The sequence below is a fragment of the Pithys albifrons genome, chromosome 9, assembly GCF_047495875.1.
Source record: "Pithys albifrons albifrons isolate INPA30051 chromosome 9, PitAlb_v1, whole genome shotgun sequence".
In the NCBI taxonomy this organism is placed as follows: Eukaryota; Metazoa; Chordata; class Aves; order Passeriformes; family Thamnophilidae; genus Pithys; species Pithys albifrons.
In genome coordinates this window covers 16,314,897-16,335,035 of record NC_092466.1, presented here as the reverse complement: position 1 = coordinate 16,335,035, position 20,139 = coordinate 16,314,897, and the positions used below count along the sequence as shown (strand labels likewise).

General features: G+C 36.2%; 1 protein-coding gene across 4 annotated transcripts in view; it reads right to left on the bottom strand.

Annotated features, from left to right (window-relative positions):
- The window catches only part of KNDC1 (kinase non-catalytic C-lobe domain containing 1), a 64,283-nt gene that overhangs the window by 27,133 nt on the left and 17,011 nt on the right, over window positions 1-20,139 (bottom strand). For all 4 annotated transcript variants that reach the window (XR_011698554.1, XR_011698555.1, XM_071563995.1 and 1 more), the window contains exons 4-7: window positions 12,872-13,018; window positions 11,116-11,233; window positions 9,754-10,775; window positions 1,966-2,080 (exon numbers count right to left, since the gene is read on the bottom strand). Coding sequence is in view for 2 of the 4 variants with exons in the window: in XM_071563995.1 (XP_071420096.1) it covers window positions 1,966-2,080; window positions 9,754-10,775; window positions 11,116-11,233; window positions 12,872-13,018 (1,402 nt within the window). In the remaining 2 variants the exon portion in view is untranslated. The remainder of the gene's footprint in view (window positions 1-1,965; window positions 2,081-9,753; window positions 10,776-11,115; window positions 11,234-12,871; window positions 13,019-20,139) is intronic.

Here is a 20,139-nt window from a genome sequence, read left to right as displayed (position 1 = left end):
TAATATTTAAGCTGAAGCGTTTGTCTTGAAAAGGAAAGGCTTCCTGAAAGGGAACCTTTGCTAGTTATTTCTGCAGAGGCAGTTTCATGCTTGTTGTCGTTGCTACTCAGAAGTTAATGCCTCTGGTCCTTAATCTGCCACACAGTTCACACAAACCAGATCTCAAGTTGTTCAGTACAACATAGGAATTCTCACCTGGGCTCCCTAAAGCATCCATGAGCAACCTGTAAGCAACATCCTCTGATAAGAGGAGAGGAAGTAAGTAAAGTCTCAATGGAGGTTACAAACAACTTCAGTAGCAGAATTGAATTAAAAAAATAAATGAAGAGACTAGCTTTGGGGTATGCTTTCTTAGCCAGATAATTTCTGTTTAGGGTAATGAAAAAAAGAGTAATCAAGGAAGGATTTGGAGAAAAAGGCTAAGTGAATAAATAATAAATAATCCATCCTGTTCCACCCTTCATATATTTAACAATGACTCTACCATTGTCAAGACAAAGGATATTTTAACAATATACATTCAAAATATGTATCAGCTTCACCTTTGGTAAGTTAATATTATTTCAAAGGAAAGCCAAGAGAGAACTTTGTGTGTGTGTGTGGCTACTGAAGTAGTAACACCACTTTCCACAATGCATACCCTCAGAACAGGCAGAGGATCCTCTCGCAGAAATATTCTAAATCTGAAAACAGTATTCAACTTCAAAGTAGCTATATTTGTTAAATATGGAATTTCAAATAAGGTGTCTTCCATTTGGTGTTTTGCATCATTATGTTAACTTTTGCAGGCTACATAAGGTTCAGATGACAACTCTTCAGTATTTTTAAAACATGCATTCTGGCTGGATGTAAGTGCAGCAACAGAGACTGCCTATGCACATTCAATTAGAATCTGAGCCATTATGTGCAATCACCTGAACCCTTCACAAACATTAGGAACATGCTGTGAGGCTGAAATAATCCTTCTGTTGTAAGCTATATTAAATAATTAGCTTTATGGGTAACATTTCTTGAAGTGCTAAGAAACCTTCATTTATGGCTAATTTCCTTTTAAACAGTTTTACATCACAAAAGATATAATTGCTGAAGCTGAAATCCAAAGAGATGCAGTAAGTTTTCTGTACATTATTATCCAGTTGTTTATATTCACTTACAGACTTCAAATTCATTCCTGTCCAAATTCTCAAAAGCAGGTATTTTAAATCAAGAATAAAAAAGGTAGGGGAGTGGTGGTGGGAAACTGCTCTGTTTATCAGAACTGCTACAGGTTTATCATGAGTATAAGCTAAACCAACATTCAGAATGTCTATGGAAATTCAAGATGGTCTTCTCCTGAGTCACATGTGACATACTCCAGTCTTGTCAAAAGGACAGTTCCCCACTCCTCTCTCAGAAATTTACTTCTGATAATTCTTCTGTAAACTGAAGCGTAGAGATTGTGTAAGGAGCAATGTCATGACAAGACCATGAATGCTTTACAAGAACAAAGCCTTGTAATATCAAAAATATGTAAGGAATTATTTGTCACAAAGAAATCCAGGCAAAGAGGAGGCTTATGTTTACATACATACATACATATATACACACACATGAAACTCATTTCCTCCTGCTTTCAAGATACAGGTCACAAGTGCTTTTCTTAAAAGTCACAGTACAGTTTCTCTATCCCCAAAAGATCTAATCACAAAATTTGTTTCACTGCTTGAAGTCATAAAGATTCATTTCTGCTTCAAAAGCCATCAAACTCAGAATAAAGACAAAAGAAGGTATTCTATATATGGAAAAAACCTCCAATTCAGTAAAATTCTTAAGTCACGATTTAAAAGAGTGAAATTAGAAATATTGTCTGATTTTTTCTGTACACAAAATGAAAGTTGAGATTCTTTCAGACAGAATTAAAAAAAACCATTAACACAGTGAACACAAATAACTAGGCAAAATATATTAAGGTAAATAAGACTATACCTGGATAATCTATGCAAGTCTGCAGAGTACATAAACACTCATGACATAATGCCCAGAGTTCATAGTCTTTCAGAGGTCTTTCATACCAGGATAACAGAAGTTTTAGAGAGATACACTGGAAAAAAGAGTGAGGATGCAAAAAGTTACTAAAAATTATCACAGATTAAAAGCATTTACTGATGCAATGAAAAAGCAAATCCTAATATAGAACACACTCAACCTAAAAAGCTGAAAGAAAATGTATTTCTTGCACTTGCCAGTAACAAATTAATAATACGTATTAAAAAGCATGGTCCAGTCAGCTAGCTGTGTAAATGAACCCGTAGTTTCTTAATTGCATAATGGAAGAGTAATTCAAATGAGATTTCAGCAAGAACAGAAGGGCTTCAGGAAAAGGGAGCTGCCTGGAAGCTTTCTTCTCCTATTAAGGAAAGACTCTTTTAGAGTGTCTATTGTACAACAGGCAGCTTTTATGATGAAATGTGATTATGTAACTATAGGGACAACACATAGACTGAAAAACAAATATTCAAATGATTTCTATCATCAAAAAAAGTCCCACATTAAAATTCTGAATTACGCCGACAGTTGTATTGCATGTCTTACCTTAAAGATTTCATCAACATCTCTTGTACTTCTGTGAAAGATGTTAACAATATTGACAGAATTAACAACAGATTTAACTGAAGCCCAAGCACATCGTTCTTTTTTTAATCATTGGCTGCTCAATTTTTAGTTACAGCATTTCCTTTTCTGGCTATCAATTTAGCTTTTGATACCTGGTGTCCCACTTAATGTGACAAAGACACTGCTCCATGGAAACTTACTGTCTTCAAAGACATGCTTCACATTTTGTGACTTATTTTTTTCTGGGAGGGGTAGTTGGTGTGTGTTTGTGCGAATCTAAGAGCTTGACACTGACAATAGTGTACAACACCTTCCCAATCAAACCATGCCAATGGAAATGCTTTTTTCTAGTAGTGGCCCTTGACATCAGCTGGACTTTACAATCTCTGCTCATCTGCCAAAGGTACATTAAAAATTCGCTGTAGGCAGAAACCTCCAAGTTAGAGCAGACATCCAACTATTTTTAAAAAAAGCATGGTGCATTTTCTATTGTATATGCAGTCTTGAGATAGTCAACTTTAGGCCATGCTGGGAAAAAGAATTACAAGAAGCAATTCAGGATTAACTGGAAAAAACACCTTTCCCTGCAAAAACCCCCAACCCAAACAAACAAAAAAAACCACAACAAAAACCCACAAAATACCCCAACATCTCCCCCCACCCCAAAACCCCCAAACAAACAAAAACACCCCACAGAAAATACTTGAACCAAACCAAAAACCCTCAAATACAAAACTGAAGCACAGGAGAGAAATAAAAACCCCTCTGAACTCTCCCACTGTTTTTACAGATGCCTTTATACCTCAATCAGTATTTGTAAAACTTAAACAGACCAAGGGTGGGTCTCTCACACAGTGGCAGTACATCATTTAGTTTGACAAATAGCCTCTGCACTGTCATTTACTATAGTCAATTTTTCATCATCCTGTCTATGAAACATCCTTCAGTGAGGTGCTCTTTGGATTTCTATCATAAAATACACAATGAACAAACTACTGCAATGAATTTCATAAAGAACAGCAAACAATTTCAATGCAACCTATGGAGAAAAGAACCACATCAATTTCTGTAGCTGAAACTTTGTTGATAATGTAATTTTAACCAGAATATCTTCTCAAAGAACACAGTACTTTGGGCTTGTACTGTTAAAATATCCTTTGAAGGTGAACCAGGCAAACTACAATTTTTTTAACAAGATGTGCCACAAAACACATCTTTTGATTTACTGAAAGTGTTTTATATTCTGTCTACCTCCAACAGATAAAAATTAACTTGGTGCTTTTATTCTTCTATCCTCCATTGTGGCATATTGAAAAAATTAGTAACTTCAGCACAGACAAATTTGAAGCCAGGTGATACAATCCAGATTCATTCTCATATGTTGCTATCACCAGCACCCTGGATTGCAAAATTCTTTCATCCATGTGTTCTTTCACTGTATCTAGAAAAGTAAGCACTTGAACTGTCTGATAAAAAGGCATCAATCACACAGCAGGAAGCAAAAGGACAGATAGCCAAAAGAATGAATTAGTCTAGAGAACATACAAGATGGAGCTTCACACTACTGACAGATTACTGTCCTGGATCAGGACTGTGCTTCCCACTCGATGGCACCCTGGTTCTCAAATGTCTTTGCTCACAGATATTTTACAAAGAAAGGAGCAGTCAAATCTTCAAATCAGTCCTGCACAGTTGACATGAGTGGAGAGAAATCATAGGAGAAATTTTACAGGCTGACTAAAACTTTAAGGTTTTCAGATTTGGAAATATATTTGTAAGAACAACACACCAGTACCACGTGTCTCTTTGTCAGAGAATCCCTCCCCTTGAAGTTTATGTCTCTACAGGCTCTAAAAGCTGCAGTGAAGAAAGATGGACGTTCTCTGCTACCTATACAAACCACCTTTCACTTCAGGAGAAGGTGATGATTTACTAGCAAGGGGCAAGGAAGATCTCTCACTAAACTGGAGACTAAATTTAGTTGTACAGCAGAAAGCTGAAAAGTATTTATCATTAATTCTGGGATATCCAAGCTTTTTAGAGTAAGAAAGAAGTGATAGAAAGAAATTTAAGCATAGTAGGACAGTAGGAATAAACCCTAAGAGCAGCAGCAAAAGTTTGTGATAAGAAAGAGGTGTCAATAATTGATAATAAAATAGGGGATGAAGAGGCACCCAAAAAATTCTGTTTTGGAAGAAAAAAGTATGTAGGAAAAGTAAATCTTTGCAGAAGTAAGAATCACTGTCATCCACAGGATGGCCAAATCAATCTGAATCAGAAAAAAAAAGGATGTGGTCTGGTTACAGGTTGGTGAACTTTATTTAAATGCATATCATAGAATCGTAGAATCAGTTGGGTTGGAAGAGACCTCTGAGATCATCAAGTCCAACCCTTAATCCAACCCCACTTATATCCTCATTGCTTCTCTGGCAAGCATTTTAAAGAAATAGGAAACTTCAAATATTAATACTGTGAGCTAGTATCTGTATGCTAGTTGTTCTTTGATGTTCATAACTACCTGCATTGCTATTGTTTCTTACTGAAATTCTAGTCTCTCCCCACCTTGACCATATCAAAAGAATTAAGTTTATTTCTGAAAGAAGCATCTGAGGAGGTCATTCTTCTAGTGTCCTAATTATTCCAAATTCTCACCTTCCTACACTAGAAAGAGAATTGTGGAAGACTTCAGATGCAAACTGAGGGTTCAGACCTGCTGGGGACTTTCTAACACCTCGTAGTGGTTATCCCATGTAGTCAAGGTACATGGTAAGACGTCTCATCACACATTCACATCTGTGATGAAAAACATGTGCAGTCTGGTTAAAACAGTTTTCAAAGGAAAAATAATACACTTCTGAACCTAAGGGTAGGAGGCAGTTTTTATTTAAGCCTCAATCCTTCAATAAAGGTATTTAACACAGTGCACCTCATACCTCACCTTTTTAGTATTTAACACAATGCATGTTCTAAATCCACTGAACCTGTTCGTGCCTTGTTAAACATTTCCATGTAAAACTCCTTATTCAGGTATGTGTCTCAGGTTTGATTGTTTTGGTTTTTAACATGCAAGTCTCTGATTCATGGCTATTGCTATTTCCTAAAACAAACAAAAAACTCCACTCAACCACCAAGAAAAAAATAAAATCTGAAGTGCTGGAAAATATATGATTAAAACATTTTAGTCAAACCATCTGTAGAATGCATTGTTTCTTAACTACCTCTTCGCATATTTTAGCAATGCAAGCACAAGACAACTGTTCAACATTCATAAGGTCTCAAGTCCACTTAATTTAAACCATTACTTTAATACTGATATTAAATATTCATTAATATATAATCTATAGTGAAACTGCACCAAAGAGGAAACACATTTATAATCCAATGCCTCCTTCTGAATTTTTTTCATATTCTCAACCAGACCTTTTCATAACAGAAATTATGTAATCCAGATTTTAAAATAAGACAATGTTTTTCACAGCACAGAAATTTTGTTAGAAAATATGAAAAAGCCAGATGACTGATTATTGCATACAGCTACACACTGGTGCCATTTTGTTTTATGCCCAAAGATTACACTTTAAACCTCACTTGTTGGAAAAGTGATAGTTTTTTGAAGTGCTACAAAAATAATTTCAGAGATCTTTTACTTAACTGTTGGTACCAGAATTGTAAACCCCAATTTTTAACAAAGCATTTAGACAATGCAAACATACTCTATTTCATGAACATAATCCTGGCATGTTTTAAATAGCCCCAGAAATATTTTCATCATTCTTTTCTTAGTAAGTACTATTCTGAGAATTGACAACTTTTCTTTCTTTCAAGTGTTATTTCTCCAGTGTTAAACCACCAGCCTCTAGCTACATGGCTTTTCACTTCTCTCATGCTTGGCAGGGTACAAGTGACTAACAGAAAACAAACTTGCACTTGCCAGGCTCCCACTAAAAACCTTCCCAAGCAGAGCCCACACCATTTAAATCACAGAGAAACATTTAAAAGGATTAGAGATGAGACACACCTGATTGGAATGAAATGGGTTAGAGAAATAAAAGATCCCCACTCAAACTTGAAGTGAAAAATATTTATTTATGGCATGCAAAGCTATAAAAATTACTATGAAAACCCTCACAAGATACATTGCAGTAGCCAGACAAAAGCAAGCAAGTATTTTTAGTAATGCTTACTAGCAGTAAAGCACACAACATTAAGAAGCAGTGTTGGAGTATTAGAAAAATATTGTCCACTGGAGAAGTACTGACAGGCAAGAAAAACTGTCTGTTCTCCAGAGTAGACAAGGTTGATCTTCAGCTGGATGGAACTGGTATTGGCACCTTCTCTAAAGAACATGAAATATCATAAGAGATGCTAGACATATTATTCTAAAAGCTCTATAGGCTGCAATCATGCCAATCTGTTACAGAAAACCAGTGAAAGAGCAGCATTGCAAATCTTCTGAGGTATTTACTATTTACCCCAGAAGATAGAAATCACATTAATTGGGGCTTCACATTTCTTTTGCTTTTGCAGTAAATGAACAAACTCTAAGATTTAAGTTTTCTTAAAAAAACTAACAAACAAAATACTTAGGTGCTTGGCAAAATTCTGGTCAAGGAAATGAAAGGCAACTTGAGAGAGACATCAGTTAGTTATACTTTTGTCACATAAGGGATAGCACAGTATGATTTTTCTTTCCTGAAACTATCTGCAGGTAACACACAGGTAACATTGTCTGCTATGTTTCAGAAGCCTGAGGAATAAAACCTATTTTCAAAAGAAAAAAAGAAGCTAAAAACATTAAGCCCTTCCACTGCTCTAAGAAGACTTGTAAAAGGTCTGCAATACAGTTCAATGACCACTAAACATGAATGATCTTCCTTCAGAAAACAAAGAAATATTACCAGGCTAGAAACACAGCATTTCAAGAAACTACTTCAAAAGTCTAGATGTTGCTCATGGATATTTATATATTTAAAGGGGTTTTTTTCTTGCTACAGCAGTTAAATAATCAAAGAAGATTTTATTATGTTTGCTTTTTCTGTTTGTTTTTCCGTTTTAAGATCAACAAGATTTTACTAAATAGCATAATATTTTTATGTGGTAGAACCTGAACATTTGCTGGAATCAATTACTAAAAAAGAGAATACAGAGCACGAGTCTATCAAACGTTGCTTCTACTGAAAAGACAGCTGTAAAACTCTGATACCAGAGAATCACCACCCTGCTGTCTTCATTTCAGATCATATGTATTACAACACTGCCTATTAGGGTACCTGGAATAAGAATTACCTTTCACTGTGATTGTCCCATGAATTCAGCAGGAGCAGGATAACCTCACTGTTACTAAGAGCCTACTTGTTTGGAAGAATGAAATGCTATTCAGGCTGAAAGAACACTTTATTTAAATTGATGATTAAATATTTGAAGAAAAAGAGGATTTCAGAAGAATGGTAGCATAACTTGAAAATGTATTTTGGTTTACTTCTCTGTGTGCCAACCTCAAGTGCTGCCACAGGAAAACCAAACAGGAGATTTATTACAGCTTTTAAATCATGTAAGAATTTTGTGAAACTGTAATTCTGGGGAAGATTATTTTCCTGAAACTATCTTCATGTACCCAGACTTTGACTGTTGCCCTGCTAATCCAGTAAGTACAGAATATAGATCTTATTTCAGCAGGTTTTTTTCCCCCTCCTTAAAGAACCACCTCTATCACTCAATTTATGTTCATAAGTGATGGCGGAGAAAGATAAAAAAAATGGATGCGTCTACAATAAACTGATTGTTTCTGAAGAGTCTGAAAAAGAAGAATGCACTTGCAGGATTTAACAACTAAATAAAGGATTCAATATGCATACAATGAATAACCCCTTCAGAGAGCAAAATCATGCCATGTGGTACTTATTCATATGGACCACCCTCCTGAACTATGATGTTAATAAGCACACATGCTATTGAGGGGAGAAGAGACAGGATAGGGAAAAATGAAGTTAGGAGAGAATCTTCAGTTTGCACTGTTTTTTTGAGCTATGATGAACCAAAGGCGCTTTACACACTTGACAATCATAGATTACTGCTCCAGTGGAGGTGTTCAGACAAGATGAAAAGAAGGATGGATAGAGACTGAATATAGGTGCCACTGCATAAGATTGCTGGAAGATCAGCTATTGGGCAAGGAGAACAAGGCTGAATTGCCAGTAGAAAAGCAAGATAAAAACTCAACATCTTCACCTAAGCATAATTTTTGGAAACAAAACATGTGAAGTTTGTGCTGCTCGTTTTTGTCAAGTCACAGCAAGGCTGGAGAAGTATCAACCATCCTGCAGTTTCAGCCAGCAGCTCCCCTGTCACAGGGATTATTTACAGCTCTGGGTGTGGCACAAGAGAAAATCATAGACCAAACTTGTCCACCCTGAGATATGTAATTTGAGCAGAGACCATACTAAAACAATCCATCAACAAATTCTGGTAGATTCTCCCTCTGTTATTTGGCTACTTATAAACACTAAATGCATGAGACAGCATATTGATCATAATGTGCACATATTTGAATTCTATAAAGAAATATACATAACAGAGACAGTAATTTAGGAACACAGAACAAATACAGCATTGGTACAATTTTCAAAAACTTAAACGTACATGTATTATTTAAAAAAAATGGACTCACCTCCTGAAGCAAATGGCATATTGCCATTGATTTCAGTGAGGTCAGGTTTACAGTCAGGAATTCTGCAATTTTTGTAAGCACCTGTGAGGCTCACTGCAAGGTAGTGAACTTCATGCATTGACCATAACATGAAGAGTTAAAAATATATGTATGCTTTCGTCATGGTTTTCTCATAAATGTAAATCAACTGTAAAGTAACACTGCTCTAACACACTAGTGAGTATACTCCATTTGTAAAAGAAAAAATAGAAAAATTTAAATGGAAGCTGATTTTGCAATAGCATAAATTTCACTGTAGAACTTTTTTTAATTCAAGAGGAAAAAAGGGTCACCACGTTTTCAATATGAACGCTTAAAGTGTGCAGGCTAGCAAAACTCCATTTTCAAGGATGCTAAAGGGGATGAAGGGGGAAGAAATCACACAGTATTTAAGTCATCTCATCTCCACATAAGTGACTACAGCAACTATATAACGAAGACTTTATTTTTACTACCTGTTCATTACTTTTGATTTCTGAACCTCTGCCTCCACAAAGATTATCTTCATTATTGTTTGCACTCATCACACCGTTGCTTAATTCTGGTGACCTAATTAGATTTGATCCATATCTGTTCCCACTGGGTTTCGTTGTTAACACTGAATCCATCTTGTTAAAATGTGATACATAATTTTCATTTGACCCTTGAAAAGTTTCAGAAGTGTCTTCCAATGCCAGGTAATTGTCCAGCATTTTTGCTCCAGCAATTGACTGATTTGGGCCTGTTAGCACACCCACTGGTTTTAGCATTTTAGAGGTAGCACCAGAACAATCTTCTTTGTGGTCAGATGAAGCAAAACCTAACTTTGTACCATTAATAGGTGACATATGTTCTTCTAGATTCAGGCCAGACACCTGTGTGCACACACACGGAGCTTCTAAATTATGATCATCAACCTGGTGATTCTTTGGTTCTGTTTCTGGTGGACTACTAGTAGCAAAAGAATTAAGATTTCCCTTTGAAAAAGCAACCTCATTATTATTGTCTAGAGGTAGTAACTCTTGTGTTAGGAACTGATTTTTCTTATCTAGTAGTCCACTGTTAGTTACAGAAGTATAAAAGTTATTTGTATCTGCAGATTCAAGTGGTAGCTTTGGAAATGTTTTAATTTTTCTCAAAGAACCTTTCTTAAAAATGCCATCTCTCTCCAGGTCAATAACACATGATTTTATATCCAAAGCAACACTAGCACAGCTGTCAGTATACACTGTATGTTTGTCCTCTTCTTGACTCTTTTTAGTAGGAGTTCCAAGTTGAGAATGTTGAGTTTTCTCATTATCCAGACCAATTTGCATTTCCTTTAAACCACTTTCTCTGCCAGTCACCATGGTAACTACAGAAGAGTTGTTACGACAGGTGGTTGTCACATCTTCCACTGCAGACAAATCACCTGCTATGTTGCTTTTCTCATTTGAATATAATTTAGATCCCAAACTTCTCTGACATATTCTTCCCTTCCACATGTTATCACAGACATCTAGATACAAAGAGCAGATGTTTACATTAAATGCATATTTAAGCCTCCTAATCTCTTCTAGCAAGTCTTTATATTGCTTTTTCTGCCACTGCGGTTACGTATCTTTAGTATGTTAAACAAACTATTTCTGACAAGTCACTTTAAATCATAAGGGACACTCTAAATATATTAATTTAGAATGGCATGTCTCCTGCCCCCCATCCCCAATCTACAAATATTTAATAATGACTTTTTGAAATCTAGAAAGGAACCTACAACAGGAGAGCACACAAACAGTCTTTTAAAAATGATTACATGTCAGGCAATCTAAAGTCCTAGACTAAATATATTTTAAGGTTACCTTGAGAAGCACCAAATGATTCAATTGAAAGAACTCTTCTTCCAACAGCTGACAGGCTTCGACAAATATTACTTGATGAAGCAATCTTCATTTTTTCTTCACATAATGACAAAATGCTCTAGAGAAAATTAATGTTACATACTTACTTAATAATTAATAGATTTGTGAATTTTGACTAAAGTGAATCATGTTAACTCCCACACTGCATTTGAATTTATACGATGCTACACTGGAGTTCTCTCTTTCACTAATTGTTATATTGTATGTTTCCATTATGCAGTTAAAGAATTTTCTGGTTTTACCATGGGCTATTATGAAATCATTTAATACAGTTTAAGTTTTAGAACACCAAGAACAACTGATAAAAATTATCTTGAATGTTATGCTTCCTGAATAACATACTGAAAATGTAAAAAGCTCATGTTGATTACTTTTTCAAACAGCCAGTGATTCACTTGAATTGAGTGAAACAGGCAGGATGGTGAATACTACTGAAATGATATTAAACGTAAACCCTGAATCTTTTAAAAACTGCAAAATACAAGTATCTTGAAAGCATTATTCTCAATTAGAGAAAGCAATCATTATCAGATCATAAGAAGTAATAGTATTTCATATCTCTAATCTGTAGCCTGAGCATCATTTGATGGCATTAGCACTGGTCTCACACACAATTAACCACAGATACTCACACATTTAAAAACCTGTCCCTTTGGGCAGAAGTGAGCTGCTTTTCCAAATGCATCCCACCATCTCACACAGCTCTGAGGAGATGCTCTTACTTCCCCATTACCCTGCTCAACTGCTCTGCTGCTGTTGTGAGTGGAAGGAAGAAACTGGTGCTGTTGGTTCACCTCTTGGCTTGAGGAAGGACATGGAAAAGGGAGACAGGTATCCCAACTGTGAGTCTAAGGAAATGTCTAGAAATGTCTATGGGTTTTCCCTCCATATAGTACCCCCAACTCCCTTCCATCCAAGAAAGTGCACAGTGGAAAAGAAACAGAAAAGAATATACTCAAAAAGTGACCTTTATGTATTACCCTAGACCAGTCCTGACACACTATTTTTGGGCTGGTGCAAATAGTAAGCAATAGCTTTCAGGGACTACACACCACTGTGAAATGATAATATACAATCCCTTCTCTGATTATACTCCAAAGTAAATTAACAGCAATACAGTAGGTGATAAAGCTGGCTCCATGTTAAGTACAATATCCTGTCTGGGCAGTCCTCAACTGGGGAGCAAATATTTTTTGCTTTATAAAAATGACTCTATTAATTCTTCTGTTGCAGCACTCTTTCCTCAAAGTACTGATTGCAAGTGCTACACCTTTTAGAATATACAGTATCAACTCAGGAAAAGAAAAACCCACCAAAAAACCCCACAAAAGAGTAGATAGCACTCTGAAGTAGAAGAACTGAATCCAAGAAAAGTCACATTGGACGACTGTTATTCTACAGCTACATTCTCAAAGCCTGCAAAAACATTAAAGCTAAACTTTCATGCATTAAGACACAGTTAATAAGAAAATTACAATCCACCAGTGTATCACCCAACTTTCTTAAAAATCAAAGCACTGTCAAACATCTACATAATTTTTTCAGGATGTATCTCCATTAGAATAGGAAAAAAGATTAATTTCTGCTGAGTCTGGGAAAACCTCAGTTTTCTTGCAAAACCTGAGCCTATCAAGACCCTCTAGAAATAGGTCTCACTTTTTTTTCTTTAACAGAAAAATATGTAGGGCTGTTTTACCTCAATATCTGGCCTACTTTCAGGATTGTCTTCTTGCATTTGCTCCAGTAGAGTGTGCAGATCTTGCCCAAATTCTGATTCTGTCTCAGGTTCTACTATATACTCTATCGCTGCTTTCAGTGTTGCTCCCAAAGAATAGATGTGTGCCTGCATGAAGTTTAAACAACAACAAAAAAATACATTAAATATTCTACCAATTCTCTTTCTCTTGCCACCAAAGTATCAAGAGCACAGAGGACACAGCTTACATTGTTTTCAATTTTACTTTACAATGTAACAGCTTGCTGGAATGGTGATATCATTTAAACAGGAGGAAGAAAATGACCTTCAATCCTGCTTTGGGGGATATACTTGTTGCAAATGAAAAGAAATAATCTCATGGCCTCTAGATAGAACTTTTTTTTTTCTCCCTCATCAATGATCAGTATTACAAGTATTACACCAGGCTATAATTAAACACAAATCTCAGATCCCTGTGTTTGTGCAAGTATTGTTTAAGTCAGAAGCACACTCAGAGATTGAAATGACATCCCTCTTAGAAAAGAAACAAAATATTAATTTGACAAAAAGCTTTATATATAGCACTATTGCATAAGTCCTACCAACCAAAGCAAGCAGAAAAATACAACAGTTGTTTCTGAAGACAATTATGAAAGAATTTTAAAAAATACTCCACGTTTGCCACCTCTGCATCTTTTAAAGCCCACAACCTTGTGTTGAGCTCCAGTAAAAATGAAGGTGAACCAGCAACTTTTTTAAATCCAGTGCTAAACCAACAGATTTGCCATACAACATGGTTACCTCTTAATTTTAGAAGTATTCTGCTTCTTGGGGGGGAAAAAAAGACAAAAAACCCTCAAAAACCCTAGTTTGGTAATTTACTGTATTTTAGGTTCCACTCACAGAACACAATTCAGTGACATTTATAAGCAAGCCTGTAAGTGTAAGTTTGTGTAAACATTTCAATGGGGATGCAGTATAACCATGAAATCAAGAGAACTGAATACTGCCCTCTCAAGTTTACATGTACATACATAAATAAAATAATGACTATGCTTGTGTATTAAATCTGGTTGTATAATGCATTTGCTATATGCTTTACTCTTACTCATCCTAGAAAGAGGATTCACATGAAGGCCAAAAGTAATTTCCTCTCTCCACTCACCTAATTTTCTCATTAAGGTGTGTTTTTGTTTCTAAACTGCATGAAGGGGAGGTGACTTGTTCCGCAGGTATGCATACAGATTTACTTTCTAGGGTGGCCGGGCACTTCCATGAAGGGGAGTGCTGCACCAACTATCTCATCAGGAAGTGCCAGATGCCTGAGCATGTAGCTTGGACAACTCCACTTCCCTCCTCTGCCACTCCCAAACCAAAAAAGCATAAAGTAGTGCGGGCTGCTGGTTCTGCAGCCTTGATTCATCTTTGGGATACTCCAAGATTAGGACAGGGGTCATAAAAACAAACTATATGCCAGCTGATAAAAAGAAAAGTTAAAAATTTTTTGCAATTTTTTCGTAATTTCAGTCTCAAGTTCTTCACTATTATACAACTTCATTGTTAAGCAGAAGAGGTAACTGAAGGTTTTTGTTTTTCTTTTGAGAATCTCAGAGGAACTAAGAAAGGAACTGTTATGATTTTTATTTTGATTTAGCAGAAGAATCAATGTTGTTCATCTATTCCAAAAGTAAAGGCTTCTTCCTCCCTGGTCCCTCTCCCTTTACCACATGAAGTTACTATAACCCATTCAAGTGGGAGCAGCCTTACTGAACTACACCTTTGATAGACCAGAATGGGTTTTGGGGTTTTTTTGGTAAAATAAAACAGTCTATGCTGGCAAAAGGAAACAAAACTATGAAGCCTGAGTAAATAACCCACTAACAAAGTGATGAAAAAGGTTAGTTATTTCTTCATACTTACCACTACCTTTACCCATACTTGTTTCATCTGCAGGAACTGAACTCCACCCTAGACTAACAGAACTACTCACAAAGGAAGTATAACTCCTGTTAATAAATGTTTAGAGCTCGATGGTTTATAGTCCACACAAGTTAACTTGCTATAAAACTAGCCAGGTAAAAATTAGCACTTCAGATTTATATATTTTAGTATATTTCACTTAGTGGAAGAAATTTTACCAACATTCCTTTCTGGACAGGAATTTATGATGGTTTTAAGATTTTTTTTTCCTGCAGACTGTTTCATAAGCTTTTGAATAGTGAAGAAGTGTATACTGTAGAACTTATTCCTTGATTTTGATATGAAATACTCTGTTTCAGTAAGCTATGTCATTTTGCTTTTCTCACTGGACAATGTAATAAAACTGAACATAAAGTTGAAAACAGATTAAGGAAACAAGGACAAACTCTTAAAAATAGAACCTCTATTTAAAGAGCCTTTGGTATAAACGTAGTATTGTACTGGGTAGTTTAATAAACTTGATATTTACTAAGTTATTCTATGAATATTTCATAGGATATGCATCAAGTGGCTTCACCTCTGCTCTACAAAATGACTATTAAAGAAACAAATTAATCACTCCTCTACAAACTGGAGTAAAAAACCCCATACTGTACAAGTTAGGAATGTATGCTACACAGGTCAAGCCAAGTTAGATGTAATAATGTCATACAATGCAGGGTCACCTTTGAATTCAAAATGTACTTCTGAACAGAATAACCTCTCTTCTGAACAGAATAATCTCTCTCAGCAAGAAATTTTTAAGAATTCAAGTATTTATTATAATACAGAAAAATGGAATACATCATCACGTACTTCCCCAGGCAGGACAAAAAAATTAGGAGCTTAATTTGAAAGGAACAAAAGAATTTGCTTTTACAAATTTTCTTCATTCCCACAAGAATGGATGCAAACATTATTGGACACAGGAACAAGAAGGGCAGAGCAACTTATTACCTCATTCCACTTTTTCCAATTAACAATTTCTGGTCACAGTGGAGCATAACTCATATCCCCTAGTCTGCATTTAAAAGTACAAGTGTCTGACATGGAAGTAGACAGGCTTTGACTCCATTTTCCTGTTCTATTTTACTGAAATTCACTGCATTTTTTCTTGTACAACAAAAAGACCAGTCTCATATTGAATAAAGATAGACTTCCCCCCCCCCCCCCCAACACACACACACAAAGCTCTTCTGTTGAGATGCTTCTTTTCCTCGGACATGCAGAAAAGCTAGTTTTTGAAGATGGCCATTTTAAACATCACAGCTTGTGATTAACTTCTATGTTAAAACATTTATTGGGAACTTCAAATCCAGCTATTTGATGAATTTCCTGAGCTGGCAATAAAGATGGTTAATGTAAACTTAATTCTGTCAGAACTGGAGTAACGAGAAAATGAGTTTGTGATCATCCACTAGGTGGGGCGTTCCCCAAGTTAATGCATCAAATCTCCTTCCAGTTACTGCACTATTTAGGCTTAGGAAGAAAATTTCCCTTTCTGGGAGAGTAAGAGATGGGTATACACAAAACATAAGGCAAATTCTTAAGTATAAAAATACCTAATGCTCACTAGAAAGTGCCTGCTCTCAATGAAAACAATCTCCCAAGCAAGCCAAGGATTTTGCAGTATGCTCTATGAAGAGTAACAAACAGAAAGGACAGCCTTTTTTCTTTCAGGAGACCAGACAGAACTGGTACTGAATTTTATTAAAGAATAAAGAGGCCTTTTTTTCCTTAATTTCTGGAAAAAAAACCCCAAAACAAAAAACCACACCAAACCAAGAAAACAACAAAACACACCACATAAACAAAAACAACAACACCAAAACCTCCAAACCCCACCATACATCCCATTTTAAATCTAGATTAAATCCAGGTAAGGAGAATAGCTTTTGAATTATACATATTTTGCATTACAGGATAATAACACTGATAGCTCTTAAATAGAATGCATTTCCAGAAAGATCCAACAGAAAACCACAAATAAACTCAAAGCACCCTCTTCACAACTCCTAAAGAGAGTTTTGAGTTAAAGACTAAATGTCACTTGTTACAAAAGTACACAGACTACACCAGCAAGACTGCACTATAGTATCAACTTCAAAAAGGATGGTGGGAAAGGCAGGAAGTCACATTAGGAAAACAGCCCTTCAGATTTAGTCTTAGAGAGTACAGATACTCTTAGCACAAAGTCAGGAAACATAACAAGAATTGTAGGTTAATCATTATTGTAGGCCATCATGTAATAAAGTGCCCTTTGCAAATCACAATGGCAACATGAAAAAAACAGAAGTTTGAGAAGAGTCACAATATGATTTGAGGTCCTTAAAGTCTTTCTCTTTCAGGAACATGCTAAGGGAGCTCATGTATTTCAGAAAAAAATTTGAAGGTCATAAATCATACAAGTAGCTTCAAATCAAAGTAACCTTTAATATTAGAGGGGTCTCCAAGACACAAAGGCATAACAAGAGACATACACAGAAAAAGAAGATAAAAATTCAAAGGTGAACGATCAGGCAAGGTGCTGGAAGCATTACCAAGGGAGAGGACAGCTTCTGCCATCATGTTAAAACTTTGTATCATGATTGAAATACATTCAAAAAAGCTTCTATCAATTTCAATCAAAAGTTCCTTGCCTTGCTGCATGCCATTTTATGGCCATCTAACACTAATGGAAGTAAAATCAGAGAATAGTAATGATCCCCTCTAGTTTTACAATCTGCAAATCAAAAGATCAGGAGAGGAAATAAAAGCTTCATGTCTACACAAAGACCATGACAGTGGCATTGTTGTAGTACTGCTTGACAGGGCTAAAGAACTAAATTGCTTTAGGAATTCATACTTGCAAACAAACACTACAGAAAGAAGTTGACAAAAGAGCTTCTGAGTAGTGACTGCATAAGCATTTAGCACATTGCAATTATGAATAATGACCATTTATATTTTGTATTGAGATTTCACTGAGTTCAGAAGTGTAGGTCTTCTGAAGAACTGAAAAAGAAAGACCATAATACAACTAGTATGTTCTGTAAAATATTTCTGACTAAATAACAACCTACAGGAATTGCATACAACAATTCTTGGTTTTGATGTTCATATCTGACCTTTATTTTACCTTGTAGACTTTTTTTTATTGAGATTGCACAGATACAGACACTTTCACTTGTTCACAATTCAAAGCATTTTAAGGTTCTCTAAATGAAAGCTTCAGTCTGGTTATAAAACTCAAAGTTTTATAAGAAATTCAAGGTAATGCTTGAGAAAATTACTACAGAGTAGTAAGGGAGACAAAATTTAATATTTACCTATGTCATTTTTCTATGTACTCGCTCTAAAATATACCAGTTTTATGCAAAAGAAAGACAGTAACATTCTTCAGCAAGAAAATGAAAGGGAAATAGGCCTACTATTTTTAATACTTTCCTTCATTACAAAGAGACTAAATGCCTTTCTGCATAACTGTAATTACTGGAAGGTGCTGCATTAAGTATTAGCTTTATATTCATTTGGCACTCTGGATGTGTAGATAATTAGTCTGCAGAATGTGCCAAAGTGCTAAACCACTGTAGACTATTCACAAAACACATACTCTAACCCGAACTGGTAGCAAATGCTACAAGAACATTTATTACCAAAGCTCTAAGTGCCATTTGTCCCTTCTAACTACAGTTCACTTTGTCTGAAAAAAATGCTTCCCCAAAAGACTTCTAAAAAAATTGGGACCAAAAGCAGCTACAGGTTAGATTTCCTCACAGCCGAAGTTTGCAGGTATTTCAACTGCTGAATTGCCTTTTAATTTACCTAACAAGTAACTGAAAGTTTTCAAGTTTCAATATGCTGTTAGGCAAACATCATGTCATCAGCTTACATTGCAAAATATAAGCAAGGCTTCACATACACTCAATCATTCAAAGAGCAGTACAACGTGAGCGTGGCATCAGGTAAAGCATCACCAGCTGGTTGAGGGAGGGCATTGTCCCTCTCTGATCTGCACTGGGGCAGTCTCAGCTCAGGTACTATGTGCAGTTTTGAGCACCACAGTGCAAGAAAGATGTTATGCTCTTACAGACCGTCCAAAGGAGGGCAACAAAGATGGTGAAGGCCCTTGAGGGAAAGCCATAAAAGAAGCAGCTGAGGGCACTTGGAGTGTTCAGCCTGGAGGAGCCTGAAGGGAGACCTCACTGCAGTTCTAAACTTCCTCACAAGGGGAAGAGGAGCAGTAGGCACTGATGTCTGTGCTGACCAGTGACAGGACCTGAGGGAATGGCCTGAAGTTGTGTCAGGGCGGGTTTAGGTCAGATATCAGGAAAAGATTCTTCTCCCAGAGGTTGGTTGAGTGCTGAAACAGGATCTCCAGGGAAGTGGTCACAGCACCAAGCCTGACAGAGTTCAAGAAACATTTGGATGACACTCTCAGGCAGGTGGTGTGACTCTTGAGGATGGTCCTGTCCAGGGCTAAAGGTTGGACTTGATGATCCTAGTGTGTCCCTTTCAACTTGGCATATCCTGTGATTCTGTGAAAATCTAAATACACTTGGAAAGAGCATGCATTGCACATATTATGGCCAAATGCTACCTAATCCCTACATTTTACTGTTTTGATTTCTTGTGACCTCTATATAAATTGTTCAGTTTGAACTGAGCAACACTACCTAGTACATTAACCTAATCTCCGTTTTATAGCTGTGGGCTTCTTGCCTGTAATGATTCATGACAACTGTTTTATCTCCATGAATTTGTCTAAGCTTTATCCACACACAACCTTTTTGCATCTATGCTTTGCAGCAAGAATTTCCACAGCTTACTGTATAAAAAAGTAGTATTTCCTCTTTTTTGAGTCCACCCATATACATATTGTTGCTACCTACTTCTTCATTTATGAGAGGTGACAAATACTCACTCCATGACTGCTGCCACAGCATACTTCACAGATTTCTAGCAGAGCTTCTCCCTCAGGACATTCTCTTCCAGGCTAAAGAGTACTACTTGAAGTAATTGCTTCTTTTATGAAGGCTGTTTTGCCATCTGGTCCTGGAAATTTATTTTACTGCTAATTTTGTCAGGTTGGTCACTAGTCTATTCTGGCGCTCTTACCTGAGCCAATTTTTTGATAATTCCCCTTGAAGAAGAGTTGCAGTGTTTGAACCTACTGAAGGTCCTACAAGATGAAAACATGTTCAAAAAAATTAAGCAGTTTTCAGCTATGGCTTTCTTTGAAAAACTCCTTTGTATCTTGTTCATTTGCAAACATCGCAGACTTTGGGCAGAAATTCTGTTTTAATAGATTTTAAAAAAAACCAGTTTTT